Here is a 17,454-nt window from a genome sequence, read left to right as displayed (position 1 = left end):
CCGCTCTGCCACTGCAGAATCAGGGTGGATGATGAGATATATCTGGTTAATGATGTTTTATAAGTCACTGTTTGAAGCTACTCCTGGCTTACTTTTGGAGGCATTCATTTAAATTAATTGTCATTCCTTTATTCTTCCTGCCTGAGATGATTTTTTAATATTTTAAACTCTATGAATCTAAACAGTAAATTTCCACATCTATTTAAATATTGACATTAAACAATTTTTGAGGATTGCAGTTATCTTTAATGGAATAGATGAGGATACACTAGAAATAAATAATAATTACCACTAAAATCCATAAAAAATAAAAAAAACTTCTCTAAAGTGTTAAACACGACTTAGAGTATAATGTCCATAAGCCATGCCTAAAGGTCTAACCGAGGTTTAGTGTAACTAGTGTTGGTCAGAGTTCAAATTAGTCATATTAAAGAAATCAACCAAATTCTGAATGTCAAACTGAAATCCTAATAGACTCTAAAACTAGCCTGATTACAAGTCTAGAATATTAAGATTAACAATTTTCCAATAGTTATATAAACTCTTTGATAAACGTAGTCTATTGCCATGTATCACAGCTGGACTGCCAACTGTTGGCCCTGTAATTTATAGAAATGAGAATTTAGGTCCTACTCCCACTCCAATTCTCATTTAAAAAAAATTGACACTGTTTAGACTCATGGTGGGGGAAAAGGGCATCTATAATAGCTTTGTTAGCCCTCGGCTCAAATTCTATAATGCAGTGGTAGATTAAAGTTGGCTACAAATTCTTTGCTCTTCTTCACACTAAAAAGTGAATAATTTCCTTCCCCTTGAACCTGGGTTGCCCTTAGTGACTTGTTTGATCAACACAATGCACTGTAAATGATATGCTGGCAGTTGTGAGGCAATTTTAAAGAAGCCTCTTTTGACTTCCACCCAGGCCCCTTGAAATGCCTTGAGAATCCAGAGTTACTACGTATTATCTGAGACCACATGGCTGGGGAGGCTACATATAACCCCTCTTGTGGACTGTTCCAGTAGAGTTCAGCTTTCTGGCCATCTTCGTCTAGGCAGACATGGAAGTGAAGCTGTCTTGGGCCTCTGGACCAGCCCACCCACTGGCTGAATGCTACCAAGGGATCTCTTATTGATGCCCCAGGGAACAGAACAGCCCAGCCCATCCCTGCTGGAGTTCCTGACTCCTGAAATTGTAATATAATAAAATGGTTATTTTAAGGCAGTAAATTTTCAAGTAGTTCTTTGAACAGCAACAGATAATCAGAACAAATAGTGTTGTATTAATCTTTACACTTAAGAACAGAACCAGGTGGGAGAAAAGAAGGGTGGGCTGATTACAGAAGGTAAAGGGGGAGGAGTGAAATAAAATTCTACAAAAAATTTAAAAAGACTGTAATTGCCATGGGTATGAATAAAAGATGGGTTAGAACTTTAGAAGACCACAGCAAGTTTTAAGGAATCAGTCCCAAATTTTTGTCAGGCTGCTACTGTGATTTTGAGTCACACTCACAACTTTGACCCAATTTCTTTGAGATTTGGAGGGAGAGCAGCAGTAAAGTCTCACCTCATGCAGATGCCATGGACAGTAATGAATAAACATGACAAACAAATATGCTGCAAAAAAGAGCTGAAAATGCTAAATATGGAAAAAGCAATCTTTGCATCTACTGAAAATCTTTCATCAGATGATTTCAAATTGAAGATGTCTCAGGAGAAAATAACTTTGAAAATACAAACAGATTTTTATTTTTCGTACTTTTATTGGAAAGGTACATTTAAAAAAATACACAGACATTTTACCATTTATGGATTGCAGATACAGATGCTCAGAAAGAGTTCACTCTGTTTTGTTGTGTTATGATACCTCTTGCCCCTGATCACAAACATTCCAGTCTTGTGATATCAACTGAGAAATGGGGCATGGGAGTGTGACCTGCAACATAGTCAGTGAACAGAAAGACAAATTGTTCAATTATAAATTTTTTTTTATCTTCTGTACATTATTGCATTAGGGAGCCACAAGATTATGTAGCATCATTACAAATGAAAACAGGTTAAAAACAAAGAAGGTAATTACATAGAAATACATGGATTCATTGTCATCTTGCAGAATGCACAAGAGGTGCAAAAATGTGCAATTTAGGAAGCTCTTTTCTGTTTGTACACATTTGCTTAGCAACTCAAACTGTGAGGAAGCTACAAAATAAGTTAAACAAAAATAGCAAACAGGTAGAAATTATAGCTATGTTATATGGCTTTCTATTTCATTTAAATATTACCAAATAAAATAGAATATAAAGAAAAATACATTATCTTTTGTTCTCTGAACAAGAACATTCAAAGCTATCTTGCTTCCTAACATTTACACGGCAAGTAAAAATGCTGAATTTAGACAAGAGATACAGATCTAGTACTACACAGGACGCAACAGTACCTGGGTCTGAAACAGTGCACGATCCCTGTCAACAATGGTACCCCGACGAGAAAAGGTTGTGACTGACCCATTGGTAAGATGGTCTCCACAAGCAAGCACTTGTGTTCATCTATTTTGTTCCACACTAGAAGGTGCCCAGTTGGATTCCAGAGTTATTTACAGACATGTGAGGAAGACCCTATATTTCAAGTCTGTCAGGAAAATATTCCACATTGTTTCTAAGCCAGATCACACTCATGGAAAAATAGAGAATGGTATATGTATATATATTTTTTTCTGACCAATACATTTGCAAGAAACTGAGTATCTCAGATACACAAATTGAATGGGGTAGGACAGGGGGTGGGAGGGAACAGGGAAGTAAAGCCTGTGCTGCTCAGATTCCTAAGTGACAGGAGCGGTTCCTAAAAGCACTCTTGCCTCTAGTGATGTGTTATTCTTTGGAGTCGGCTGGGTGGGGGCACTGCAACACAAAATGCTTGAACTGCTCAATCCTTTTGGCTTTCCTTCTCTAGGCTTTCCTACTTACTGCCTTCAGCCGACTGGGGGCTTGCAGACTTAGTAGGGAGTGAAGAGGATGGAGGCAGGTGCAGCTCGGATGGGCCCGTGGCCGGGCCGCAGGAGAGCAGGCGGTAGGGCCGGGGCCTGGAAGAGCGAGGCCGATGGCCGCGCCGGTAGCGACAGTGCCGAAGACACCGCGGCTGCTGCCAGGGGTGAGGACAGGAAGGCCGGGGTCAGAGGCTTCATCATATCTTTCTGGAATGCAAGTTTTGCCTAATGGAGGGAGAAAACCAGGAAAGGGGTAGGGATATTGTTTTGAATGAACACCACAGATATTTTAATAAGTAAGACACCACAGATGTTTTCATAAGTAAGACACCAACATTAAAAAGTCAAATTTTAAAAATTTTTCAGATGTCAAGACATGATTATTTCCACAAAGCTGGTTTCAAAGGCTGCTGGCGTACCTTTACTTTGATGTGTGTCCATTTCAACTCTGTTTTGGTGGCCTTTGTCCATGGGCACTAGGACACAGGAAGGCCTCTCTGAATAGATCCTAAATCTACTTCATACGGTGGCTCAGAAAGAAAACACAAACATCCCCAGACGGTTTCCTGCTTAGACAACGGAGCTCAATTCAAAATTCTGACTTGTCTTAAACCACAATGCAGCCTTGAAAGAGTTTTTCAAAATTTTTTGAAGGATATTCACAACCCTTCACCTCACTTTTCTTTTCCAAAAGCCGCATTGGGACAGGCAACCGGGGTTCCTGACATTAGGGCCAGGAAGAGTCAGGAAAGCAGTCAGTTCACATCTCTCTCTCTCTGGCCACTTAAGCGTATTCCTTGAAAAACTGCAGCTAACTCAAATTTCTTTCATTGGGAATCACTGTAGGTGGGCTAGCAACTCTCCCTATGTGGTGGAATCCTCCTGTGAAGTAAGAAGTGGATTCTTAATTTCTGTTTTGCAATCAGGAAGAGTTTTGCAAGCTGTGTTTGCTTAATGCAGGTTACACTGTCTTCAGCATCAGAGGAAGGTTTTAAAGAAGCTGGAAGATGAGAAAACTCAGTACCACCTCCAGCTGGCCACTCTCAGCTTTGACCTCACACAGAGTGCCAGGCTGGGTCCCAGGGAGACTATGAAATCCATTCATCTCGGTATTTGTATGACACCTATTGCTGAAGTCCTTATGTATTTTTGCGAAGAAACTGAAAACTGAGCAGGTGAGACAGGCTGATTACCAACTACCAGACAAGGAAGGAGAGCAGCATATACATGCACTTTACCTTCTGGGGAGGTGCGGGGAGGGGAAGGTAGAGGGAGGGAGGGAGGGAGGGAGGGAGGAAGACGTTAAATTAATGGATTTTTGTTTTCTGAAAGCAATCCCTTTTCCCAGGTTCAACAGGCATTGCATTCCTTGTCCCTGAGCCTTTACTTTTCTTTATATGCTAAAGAAAGTAGCCTCTTTGAAAGGTCCTGGTAAAGGGTAAGTTATTAGCTATTAAAGAGGTTCTGCTTCTCTTCAAGGTGCCCTACAGCAGGGACCAGGCAGTTCATTTTAAAACTTCTGTTTACATGGGCTATTTAAGTTCCCAACCTTTCAGAACCAATTAGTCCCGAAGCCCTCCTCACCCACCAACCTGCCCTAGACAGCAAGGCTGCCCTGCAAAGCAGGAACAGGCCAGGTGAACTTACTGCTAAAATGCTTGGGCTCCGCTGGAGTTTGTTGTATGGGCTGTATTTCGGCTTCAGTGGCTTCCCTGCAACTCGATCCTTATGCCTTCGGCTAGAAATGTGCTGAAAAAAATTTGATGCATTAGCTGAATCTAAATGTGAGTTTTATTCCATGTAAAATATATTTCCTACATAGAGGCAGCTGGTTTCACCATGATTTATGAGGCTTTAATGCCAGAGGTAGCTGGACCCAGTTGTAGGTACGAGTTCCAAGTAGTGTCCTTACCAGTGGATGAGCCTGTACCCTCCACCTGCCCTTTATTGTTCTCAGTGAGCCAGGTGCCTGATGCCCTACAGACTGTGCCAAACTACAGGGAGGAGGAGGACCTCTTTGTGAATGGGTGTACAGCCCATCATCTCGGAGGCCGAGGCTCAGCTGATTGCTGCAGAGGACCATCCAACTGCCTGGCATCTAAGCCATGTGACTACCAAGCCCAGAGGTAGTAGGAACCCTGGTGGGCACCAGGACCGGTGCACTTCCACCAGCGAATGCCATGGTGAGGCCCCGATGCAGCAAAGCATTCACTCAGAGGTGGTGAAGCTGCTGCAGACTCCAGGCCAAAGCTCATAAGAAGGGAAACTGGGAAGCCTCAGAATGCAGTGGGAGCCCAGGGCGTCTCCCCCATTCCCTGGAATGGTGGCAGGGGAAGGTTCTCACACTGAGGGTGTGAAAATCCCTTCCTTCCACCTCTCTAGTACCAGATTGGGGGTGGGACCAGGGGAAGGCATGCACCTGCCCACAGAAGTCAAAATGGTGGCATGGGGAGGTGCTAGACCAAAGAGGCCTGTTAGTCTAGCCTAGGGAAAAAAGGGATTGGTTGGGAGGTGCACCCACCCATAGCACACAAAAGTTTGAGAACTTTCATTGGTTATTTTGAGAAAGTACCTGGTCCATCCCACACCCAAGCTAAGATAAACCCAGGAGAACAAAGGCGGCTCTCTCTCTTGCTTGTGGCTTGCTGGCTTGGACCTGCACTTAGATGGTGCGCTGGCCTATTCTCTCCATGGTCCACGTGGTCTTGGCAGCCGTGTGGCCCATGTCCTCCAGGAGGGAGTCTCTCTTGCTCTTCACCCACCTGATGATGCATAGGCCATGTGCACATGCTCTCCACCCCAGGAGTATGTGAGGCCCTAGCAACTGCATGGCCCATGGCTGCATGAAGTCCGCATGCAGACATGGGGGTCGGGGGGCCTGAAATGGTCAGCAGCCAGGAACAAGCTAAGCTATCTGGATGACTACTTAGCAGCCACCTATGGGCTCCAAAGGTTGGTGCTTTAAAATGGAGCAGGAACTCTGGGCACTGCCTTTTATTTTGGTCTTGGTGAGGCTGGTTGGACTCTGTCTTGGTTTTGTGGAAGAGATGAGCTTTGAAATGGGGAATCTGTAATTTTCGCAGATCGCACAGCATCTGGGTAAAAGCTCTTTCCTTTTTCAACATTGATAGCCTCACAGGTTTGGCTTTTATGGCAGCAGGCAGACAAATCCCCTTTTTTGCTTGGTAGCAGTGTCAGTAAAATCACCCTGCTCTGTAAGTTAAGGTTTGCCCCCACTCAATCGTAATGCCTCTCTCCCTTTCCTCTCTCTCTACAGCTCTTATCCGACTTTGCCTGGTATTAGCACTGTGACTGTTGAGTCTGTCTCACTAGCCAGACTTTGGGTCCTTGGAAGATGGGCTGAATATCTCACTTATCTTCCAGAAGTTCCTGCTTCCAGTAAGCTCCAGGTGACTGCTGTGCTCATCTGTCTCTAATACCTAGTCTGGGATTTGATGTATCCCAGACTAGGGATAGTAAGTTGTGTGCAAATACTCGGTACAGACTTTTTCTTCCACAGAGCACCTGCAGTTTGTATATTGTATGCATCCTATAAAGGTGAGGATGAAAAAAAGGGGCCACGTACTAAACCTGACAAGTTCAGGGGAGGCCTGCATGGTGGGCCTTACAAACTCAGAGACCTAACCACGTAGTATGGTCTGAAATTAAAAATTCCCAACTAAAAGAAAGCCATGGCAGGTAGTGACGTCATAGTCCGGTATCTTCCCAGACCAAGGCCAGTCTTGACCTTAACTGAGCCCGTCTATTGCCTTTTTGCATCTACTATAACATACCTTTGGGATATCTGGGTAATTTCCTTTTTCCACACCCCTCATGGCACACTCACTCACCAGAGCAGAGACTACAAAACCCCTCATTGTTATCGTTATGTTGATTGTTAACTATCCTATACCCACCAATGTAAAAGAAGTATGTATCTATTCATTTTACTTTTTATCCAATTCCAGAGATTCTTCCCCCTTTTGCTTTCTCCTGCCTCCCTAATCCATCATCAGTGGATTTCATGTAACCCCCTATGTCTCCTGCTTTGATTGTAATGTATAAAATTAGGTGTAAAACTGCCACTGTCTGGGCCATTTTCTCAATCTGATGAGATTTTGCTTCCTGAGAGTTGTTGTCAGTTTGGCTCAAAGAAACTCATATAAATTCTTACAGGTTTGGATGTTTCTTACACTGACAAATATAAGTAAATTTACCTGTGAGCACAGCGACAGTCATTACTGTATTTTGCCATATGTAATGTACACTTTTTTACCCAAAGTGTTTGAGGGAAAAATAAGGGTGCGCATTATACATGGGGAGTACCTGAAATACGTTGTATCTGTTCTTGTGTTTTGTAGTTACTTGTTGCATAAAATTTCTTGTACCATAATATGTCCAAAAGCAAATGCTAAAACTCCTTTATAATATAAAAAAACCCCCAAGTATCTAAATATAAATAAAAAATTGAATTAAAAAATTAAAACAAAATATATTTTTTTCCTGAAAGTTTGTCCAAAAACATGGGTGTGCAGTATACATGGCAAAATATGGTATACAGACTATAAAGCACAGTTAAGCAGTGACCCCCAAAACAGTGGCTACTAATTCTGAATACATTACCTGTTTGAGTTGAATTTCTGAATTAACATGAACATCACAGATTTCACAATGAAATGTCTTGTTCTGTAGTCCTGAACCCTTACTGCCATTATGCATCTTTAATCTTGACCCAGGTCGAGGATAGGACTTAATCGGACCGGCCCCATTACGAGCTTCAACCATGGTCTTGTGTTTAGACCCTAGAACAGACAGAGAAATGTGTTAAATAGCTATTTAAGGACTACACGAAGCTCTTTGTTTTCTTATTCTTGAGAAGTATTTTCAGGCTGAATTTCCCAATGCTTTTATTTTTAATACCATTTTAATTCTTATGATACATTTAACACATTTCCATTGTAAAAAATGGGAAAACAAGAAAGTATGGAGAAGCATGAGAAAATAAAGATTATTGATATTTTCAAAGCCCAGGCATAACCAAAATGATCATTTTAGTGCATTTCTTTTTAGGTTCTCTTGTAGTATATAAAAAAATAACTATAGTCCAGTGTTACCACAATAAATTCAATAAGAAGAAAGAAGTAAATATGGTCAATAATATCGTGAGAAGTTTGCATGGTGAAAGATGGTTGTTAGAATTACTGTGGTGATCACAATGCAAGGTTTAAAAATGTTCAATCTATATACTATATATACTTGAAACTAATATAACTTATATAATATCATATACCAATTACACTTAAATTTAAAAATCAGCATACAAATACATATATTTTTCAAAATAGGGATCATGCTAATTAAATATTCTGAAAATTTCACATATCATATTGTATACTTACTTTCTCTGAATTACATTTTAATGGCTGAGTAATATAATCTATAATATAGAGTTCCTATAATTTATTCAACATTTCCCTACTGAAGGACTTTTAGGTTGTTTCCATTTTTTTTCCTCTTGTAAGTGTATTACAGTGAACACTGTGCACAGATATTTGTCTTCGTCCCTGTCACTTCCTTACAATAAGTTTTGGGAAGTATTAGACACTTTTGAGAAAATAAAGAACAGAACAAGTTTTATCTCCAACCTGCTTTTGCCTTGCTGTTTGCAAAGTCATTATGATCACACTTTTTTCAAAATTATACCTTTGAGTCATGAAAGTAGAGAAGATACTGAACAAACCTAATGTTTGAACACCTAATGGTGTTCTGATGAGAAAAGTTGGCTCTTGTTATAAACATTATTTGAAACCCCACCATAGCGGCTAACCTGTGTTGTGTGCCTCTAGCTGTGACAGGGAGTTCACAGCCACTTTGCATAGAGAACAATAAAGCAATTTTTTGGCTTTTTCTTCTTCTGATTCAGAAAGAGTACCAGGAGCTCCGTTAGTGCTCTTGGAGGGAGAAGTGTCTGCTCCCGGTGGCAGGGCCGTTGTGCCAGGTTTGAGGAGAAATGAGCCACCTTCAGAGCTTGACAGCTGACCGGAACTGCTGACTTTTAGTTTCCCTTTGTCTTCTAAGAGAGACACAGAGATATGGTATTAAAGCCTCATATCAGATACATTGACATAAAGGAATTAACTATAAGAATTTGACTTCTGTATTTGGTTTTACCCCATCCCAGAGTTTAGTCCATTGAATCTGATGAAACAGAATTCCATGCCATTGGTTTCCCTATCAGGTCACCCCAAAGTCAGGACGACTTATAAGATTAACTTCATTCTCCCACTCAAAGCACATAACTTCCTATCAAATATCCTTGAGTTGTAAATTTTGCTCCAGGGAAGACTTTAATATACATAGAAAACCAGCTACCCTCCCATGTGATTACATGATGTGACAGGAACATGAAATAAGTCATTAGGCAATGGGAGTTTCATTCAGCTACTCATGTTTTAATTAGGACATGAATATAAAGTTAAAATTCAATCTTTACAACAAGTTAAAATTTTAAGTTTGGGGTGTGGGATAGAGAGGAGGGAAGAAACATGCTTTACTTGGGTTATGATGAATTGTTTTTGCTGTTCTTTGAATTGCAATGAAATTTATCCAAAATGTAGGATGCAAAGTTTCCATAATACTTACTAGTTACTGCCACTCTAAGTCATAAATTTTAAATAATGACATGAACCATAAGCACAATATGAGGATTGGCCAAATAATTTACAGACATTTCAGCATTTTGATCATAGAGCTGCTAAATGCTTATAATGCTCAGGGCTCAGGTGCAGGCCACATGAGGGGGCCATTTGTTATTCAACACAGGCTCTATTCAGTGGCCCCTTTGGGGACGAAACTGGAACTTCTTAGGCAACGGCAAAATCCATCAGAGGTTTAATCCTACTAGAGCTGGTGCCTTAGAAAATGTCTATAGGCATGCTACTAAACTCTCATTAAGAGAGAAGGGGAATGAAAGCCGAACATTTACTTGTCCATTGCCCTAGCTAATTTGGAACTGCATACTATGGACCTGGATGACCAAGAGCGCAGGCATGACGAAAGGGACAGCAACATACGAGTGTGTCTCTTCTGCACACCAGGAAAACCAAAGTGTCATACACATCACAAATAAGATGTGTCCTATTTCTTTTTGATTGAGGGATCAGCAGTTGGCTTCCATCCCTTTTTCTGCGTTGGATCTATCTAGGTCAGGGATTCTACAGATGGATTCCAGGTTTGGGTGGTATTTAGAATATGTGAATGTTCAGATCCCCTTTTATCCTTGGGTTCCACAATATTCCTCTCCAGCAACTTTATTAACATTTCAGAATACCATGAAGTATGATGGAAAAGATCTTAGATGTTTACTAAACTGACCTCAATAGTAGGAGAGTAGAAAATAAAATCATCCTTACTAAATGGTAATAGTGAGTAAATTAGATTGAAGATTATTTCAGGCCTGGAACTTTCTCACCTATAAGAACCCCTGATTAAATTGGATATTTTATAGATATACAAAGAGAAATTATTCATTAATTTTAATATTTGACCTTACAGAATTACTATTTCTTGTGGAGGAAACTTCAGTCACTGCACAACAAAACCTCTTCCTCAGTCATTTCACAGAATACGTCATATAAGTTTGACCTGAAGACTCTGACCTGCTTCAGTCATTTACTCACTCATTTTCTCTCCTTTTCATATTATTATTTTAATGTCTATTATATTGATCTCCATCATCTATTCCTACATTTATGAAGAATTTTACAATTTACAAAGTGCTACTACTTACATTATTATCTCCCACAACAAACTTGCCAAATAGGTAAGACTGAAAATGATTGTTCCTGTCTTAAAGATGAGGAAACTAAAAACTAAGGCTCCTCAAGACTAAATAATGTCCCACAGGTCAGCAAGGGCATAAAGGAGCGTGATACTTTCTTTAGCTGTTCGCTGACAGTAGTGTACTAATTCTCCCGCACGGAGGGAGGACTTTACATGGCATTAATGTTATGAATGACCTACAATGGTCACCCAGAAATGTAAAAAAGCTGTTGCTTTGTTTTAAAACTACAGTTTAGTTTTAAAGCATATTTTCCTTAAATGAATATGTATATCCTAGTCAACAATCATCTGATTCAGGTAACACTGAGAAGATGAACAAAATTATATCTTTTTCTCTGTATCCCTATTTCTTTTAGAAAAAGTCAACATTTCCTTTTCATATCTCTTTTTCAAAAGAGGTCATTTTTTCATTAATGAATGCATATTAACAATATGCTAGTTGCTAGCAATGTGCTAGATGTTGCAGAAAACAGTAAATAAAGTAGGTACAGGCTTTAAGAAAGTAACAGATTAGCACAGGAATGAGGCAGTCATCTAGAGAACTCCAATTTATGATGGAAACCATTAAGATTGGGAAATGCATCTAGCTGGGCAAAAGGAGACATTTTCCATAAAGAATGGGTCATGGTGGTTGGGTTTTGAAGGTCAGATTTAGATAAGCATAGAATGGGGTGCAAAGGAGTGGGAAGTGAATGGGTATACATGGAAACACGAGGAAATGCTTCTGGGTTAGAAAGCTTGGGGTTTGCATGGCGAATACCCGGTAGTGGAGCATCGATGATGGCAACAGGAGTTAGGGGAGACATAAAGGTGGGTTGAGTCAGAGGGCAGAGGATACCTTAAAATTATTATAATAGGTACTAAAGGTAGCCATGTCTGGTTTAAAAAATATTAAGAAGCATGGTGTATATAGCATTTATATAATTGAACATTTAGATAAATTATGTTTTAGTTTTTATCCCCTAGATAGGTCAGAGTCTTTAGCTTTGAGAATATTAGGGATATATTTTTTGACTTTGGAAATGTATAAATGGTTCCATCATATTCAGTGAGTTCTGTGATTAGATTGATATTATGTAGTCAATACGACAGATTCTAAAATCAAGAAAGTCACTTAGACAATAATATATTAAATTGTAGCATTCTTTCTGGATGTGTAAACTCATAAGCTTCAAAACCTAAATTTGTTATTCCTCATTTTAATTGCTTGATATTTTTATCAAAATCCATTATATTATTTCTCTTTCTTTATTGACATTTTAAAGGCTCCTTATGTTGTGTATTAGAATATTTAATTAATGTGCTGTTTCCTTCTGTTTCTTTTAATAAAGATGCATGCCACCCAGAACTTCTGGTTAATATAAATTCCACTTTCAAGTATTCCCTCACCTAATGTTAATTAGCAGGGCTTCTCGCTGTCTGAATTATTTTCTCATTACTCAAACACCTTTTTTAAGGGTTTATCCTACAGGATTTTGAAGCAAAATTTGCTTAGCTACATCAGAATTGCCTTTTGTAACAGATATCCATAATTTATGCAGCCAAGTGAACTTAGTTCTTCAAAGTAGCTTTCTTGGGAGGTTCCATGTTAATTTACTTATTTTCCAAAGCTCTAAACATTTTGAAAATCTCTTTTATGGGGGAGCTATTTTCATATCCAGTTGGTAAACCATGTGAAGGAAATGTCTTCAGTATTTTTTACTCTGGAAACTTTACTCAAATTAACCCACCTATTCATCCGAGTCAGCACTACCTGGATCACATATGGCCTCAGAGGATTAATATGCTAACACAGAAGATGAAAGGAACATGCCAGAAGTCCTAACATATTACACATTCAGCCAATCTGATGCTGGTGGGCCCTGCACATCCCATGCCACCTTGTCATGCTTCACGCTGAATTCCAGAAAGTCGGGGTCTTCAAGCACGGTTGACCACTGTGAAGCCTGCTAACTCCTAATTAACTGCCTTTATATCTCATTTCCATATCTTGGCTTTCAGTCTAATCCTGGAAGCAGTGAAAATTATCCTTAAATTAAAGTGACTCTTCATTGAATCAGAATCTATATGTCCTTACCTTAAAGAAACTAAGAAGCCTATTTATTTTAAATAACTTAGGACCCATGACTAATGTTTTAAGTTCGGAACAAGTCCTGAACCATAATTTCCTCTCAGGCCATGATCCTGATTTAGGATATCCCTGCTTTTTCCATTTGAAAGCCTATGTCAGTTGGGCTCTGGCCACTGGGAGACACCCTGCAGTGATTTTGTGGGGGCAGTGATAAGGCCCTCCTTGTCTGAGGTCTGCATGACAACTGCCCTATTGTCCCTTGTGGCACTTTGTTGGGGGGCAGAGCTGTTGGATCAAACAGTGGCACCTCCAGATAGCTGGCAGTCTACGCTCTGTATCCACGAGCTGGCACTGATATTGGTGAACGTGGCACTTTCTGAAGGGAGCACAAAAGGGGCTTGTTTGCTTGAGTTTGAATCCAATGAGCAGCTTTCTCCTGTTTTGTATAGTTTTCCAGCCATTTGACTTGTAAAATAGAGAAGTCATATTTCAATTTCTCCAGGTTGAAAAATTGCCCCTTTTTTGATCTGTCACTAAGAAATGTGAAACAGTTATTTCTGAGGCAGCTTTATTATGGAAAATGGAATAACTAACTCATGTCACTCAAATCAAGTCCCTCAGGGAATAGGTCCAGCAACGACTCAAAAACCAGGAATAAGATTAAAACTGAATTTTCTAGGTGGAATGAGGAGCAGATTCCCCCCCCCCCCCTCAAATGAATGGCACTTTACAAAGGAAACATAGATTCATAAGGTACAAAGAAAACATTTGAATTTTGCTCCTCCCGCCTCCTTCCTCTGTAGGTGAAGAGTTTAGGGGTTGGCTTTGACATTCTAAGCAGAGTGAATGCAGTGTGACAATGGAAAGGTCAGTCTGAACAATACTGAGGAAACTGAGTTTTTCTTCATTTAAAAAATGTATTTTTATTTAATACAGAAAATACAAAAATGTACTGCTAGCAAGCAAGTTGATTGCTTCAGGCTATTCCAGGGAGCTAGGTATCTGCTCTCACTGTTATGGACCTAACTGGGTACTGCCTGGCCTAAGGAGACTGAGCCAGGCTGCCAGGCATCAGAAAGTTGCCAATCCTTTAAAAATATATTGCTAAAAACTATTCATATTTTTACATTTTGAATCTAGCATTTGTGTCTAAATTCAATCTGCTGTTTTATTACCAAATTGTCAAGGAGAGCTTTATATTGATATTGACATTCTATATTTATAGGTTGCAGGAGAAAGCATGCTGACCTTAGAAAGTGGTATAAATTTAAGAGGCCTGGCTAAGAGGTTCTTTCCTGTCCTATATGTGGCTGGAGATATATAAACCTCATCAAGTCATTAGAAGAAACTATTATGCAAATAGCACACAGAGAATAGGGGAAAACACAACAACCCTAATCTTATCACACTAGACAGAAATATTTGATCTGGGTGGAGTCTGTGAAACTGTAAAGCGACCCATGAGTTCATGGGATTCATGAACTTGAATGTCAAATGTATTTTTATTTTCATTTATCTCCAACTGAAATTTAGCATTTCTTTCCATTACAAAGGAAGGCAACAAACTAGAGCAGTCTTAGCAGAACCTGTAACTCTGTCACCAATGGAAATCATATATTCTCACTGGAAAGCTTAAAATACTGTTTATGCTCATTGCCCCTTCAAAATTATGGTAGACCAAAATTATTAGACCTGTTGCTAGATTTTAATTAGGGCATTATATTAATTATTATATATATTGCCATATCATAACAAGAAATTAAAAACTATATTTCAATATAATTGGTTTTCTTTGCAAAACTATACATTTATTTTATGGATTTAAAAGCATTCTTCTGAGACTAGGCTTCACTAGTTGGCCATAACAAGAGGTTAAGAGCCTCTGTATTCATGCCTATCACTTCATCCTGCCTTCATCTCTGTCCTTAGCCATTATTTCAACCACTTTTTTACCAATCAATATCCTAAATTCCCTCCATGTCTCCAAGTGTCCTTCCATTCCTCCAGTTACTTAAACAGGACAGGACAGTCTCTCACATGTCAACTCCTATAGAGTACTGGTCCCTCTGGTGAGAAACCTCTTCCCCTCCACCCTCAAACCAGGGTCCTTGTTTGCCTGGCTAACTTCCTCTCGCCCACCAGCATCCCTTGTCCCTTTCTTTTCCTTCATCAAGCTTGTCATCACATGTCCAGCATCTGCCCTTCCAGACATGCTTTCATGAGGGCAAGGCCAAGTCTGCCTCACTCACTGCTTTGTGCCAGTGCCTAGCACAAGGCTGGGTATTCAGTGGTGGATAAATGTATGCAAATTTACACACAAGTATGCAAATGAGTATGCAAATCAACATGAGTATACCATTTTTAAAGTTTTGACTCAATACATTTTGTAACTGTATGATTTAATGTATTATATGCATTTTTCATGTTGTTACTTTTATTTACTTTAAAGCTGCATAATACTCTATTGGATGCAAGTACTTTAAATAATTTCCCTAGTACTAATTATCTTGTTTACAGTTTTTATTAATACAAATAATGCTACAATGGACATCTTCATGCATAACATTTTATTTTTCTTGCTTTGCATTTAGGATTATTTTCTTGGTATTAATTAACTGATCTGATGCAAAAAACATTTGTTTTGTTCTTAATTTATTATGTGACACTGCTTTCAAAAAGAGTTCTCTCAATTTGAAATGCTTTAATATAAACAGAACATCTACTCATGATTTTTCAAAGAGTTTTTTAAAACTTTTGCTAGATATTAATGATTATGTCTTATGGATTAGTCAAAGGATTGGGTAAAATGTTGGTTTAAAGGAGTAAAATAAATAACTTTTCCTAAGTTCAGAATATGGTACACTCATTTTCACATTGAATAAAAATATTTTATTTGTTAATAGAGAACTAAGAACAAAGATATTGTGCCAGCAAAGACAAATAATTTTAACTTAGATATACATTTTGCTAGTTAAATGGGCAAAACTCATCATAAAACTCTGACAGAAGTTCAAATATTGGGAAACAAGAAATAAAAATTGTACACTAAGAAAAAGTTTTGCAAGAAGCTAGGAATAAAATGCATGGACTGACAAGCTTCTCCTATTTACTGACATAAATGCTTGCAGAAACTTGTCAGGCGGGGGCCTGTTTTTCATTCTGATCACCCCCTGCTCCCTGCTCCCTCGATCTCAGGAGCCAACCCTGGCTTCAGGGTGGCAGCTCCTCCACACGAAGCACCCAGTTTTCTCCCTCAACAAATGGAGACGTGTTAAATTGTCTCTTCTTTGCTTTTATTTTTTTAAAAGATTTTATTTATTTATTTTTAGAGAGAGGGGAAGGGAGGGAGAAAGACAGGGAGAGAAACATTGATGTGAGATATACATCGATCAGTTGCTTGCCTCTTGCCACCCCCTACTGGGGACCTGACCCACAACCCAGGCATGTGCCCTGACTGGGAATCAAACAGGTGACATTTTGGTTTGCTGGCCGGCACTCAATCCACTGAGCCACACCAGCCAGAACCGTCTTTTATTACTGTAGCTGGATGTGTAGCAGATAGTTGACCTGTGAGATAGGGTATCTATCTTATTGAAAACTAAGAAAAAAGAGCTAACCAGTGTCTTTTTGCCCTGTCCATATTCCAGGGAGGGCACCAGAGCCTCCCCCATTCAATTCTAGTTAAGGCTATTAATTTAATACACATTTAACCACATGACTGCTGTGTACACAATGAAGTACCAGGAACTGTAGGGAACATACTGGATGTCAGATACATTAACCAGCGGAAGAATGAGTGGAAAGACATTTCCTCCATTACACAGAAAAGTGAAGAAGACCAAGAAGGTCCTTTTATGTCTTTAAATGTTCCACTGGGAAAGACAGGCTTATCGAGCCTGAATGTCCTGCAATGAAAACACAAGTGCAATGATCGCTATGAGATGATAAGAAAAGCACATAAAGATAACTGCTGATTGCTGTTGCATGATGGCAGCATGGCATGAAATGATTGTAGAGTCAAGACAAGGACTGGGTCTGGAAATTTCTTTGAGCAATGGTTGCTTTTTATGAGGGAGCAGGGGGTAAATGCCATTTATCGAGCATCTCTTAAATGACAGGCACTGATCCAGGCACATTTGTTACTTCATTGGTCCCAGCAACAAACCTGGGGGGTAAGTATTAGTTCTCCCATTTTATAGATGGGAAAATGGAAGGGCAGGGAACATGACTTGGTCAAGGTTATGTGGTCAGTGGGAGGTGGAGCTAATCTGAATTCAAGCTCATGTTCTTTTTATTGTGTTACCCATGCAAAGTAGGTAAATTGCATTCACGAATCACACCCTGGCTAATATTACATATCCATACTCAAAACAAATCAAAACTTTTTATTTGAAACAAAACCAGTTGTAAAATAGGGTATGGAAGAGGATGGCATGCTTTTCTGAGACATCAGACTTCTAGAAGTATCACCTGGCAAAAAATCATCTCAAACAGCCTTCAGAAAGCATGTGCAGGGAAGTCCATGAGCCTTCATGCAGAGGCAGCATGTCATGGTAGT

The 17,454-nt window shown here is 39.4% G+C and overlaps 1 protein-coding gene across 5 annotated transcripts in view; it reads right to left on the bottom strand.

Moving 5' to 3' along the window:
- Positions 1–1,758: 1,758 nt before the first annotated feature.
- ZNF385B (zinc finger protein 385B) overlaps positions 1,759–17,454 on the bottom strand; it is a 362,179-nt gene continuing 346,483 nt past the window's right edge. For all 5 annotated transcript variants that reach the window (XM_045823881.1, XM_045830264.1, XM_045830969.1 and 2 more), the window contains 4 exons: positions 8,811–9,056; positions 7,607–7,785; positions 4,631–4,732; positions 1,759–3,208 (listed from right to left, as the gene is read on the bottom strand). In XM_045823881.1, coding sequence (XP_045679837.1) covers positions 2,993–3,208; positions 4,631–4,732; positions 7,607–7,785; positions 8,811–9,056 — 743 coding nt within the window. In that variant the 3' untranslated portion in view covers positions 1,759–2,992. The remainder of the gene's footprint in view (positions 3,209–4,630; positions 4,733–7,606; positions 7,786–8,810; positions 9,057–17,454) is intronic.

Source organism: Phyllostomus hastatus, unplaced genomic scaffold, assembly GCF_019186645.2.
Source record: "Phyllostomus hastatus isolate PE091 unplaced genomic scaffold, TTU_PhHast_1.1 phas_contig_1, whole genome shotgun sequence".
Taxonomy (NCBI): Eukaryota; Metazoa; Chordata; class Mammalia; order Chiroptera; family Phyllostomidae; genus Phyllostomus; species Phyllostomus hastatus.
The sequence above is the reverse complement of the archived record's forward strand: the minus strand, read 5'-3'. Positions and strand labels throughout refer to the sequence as shown.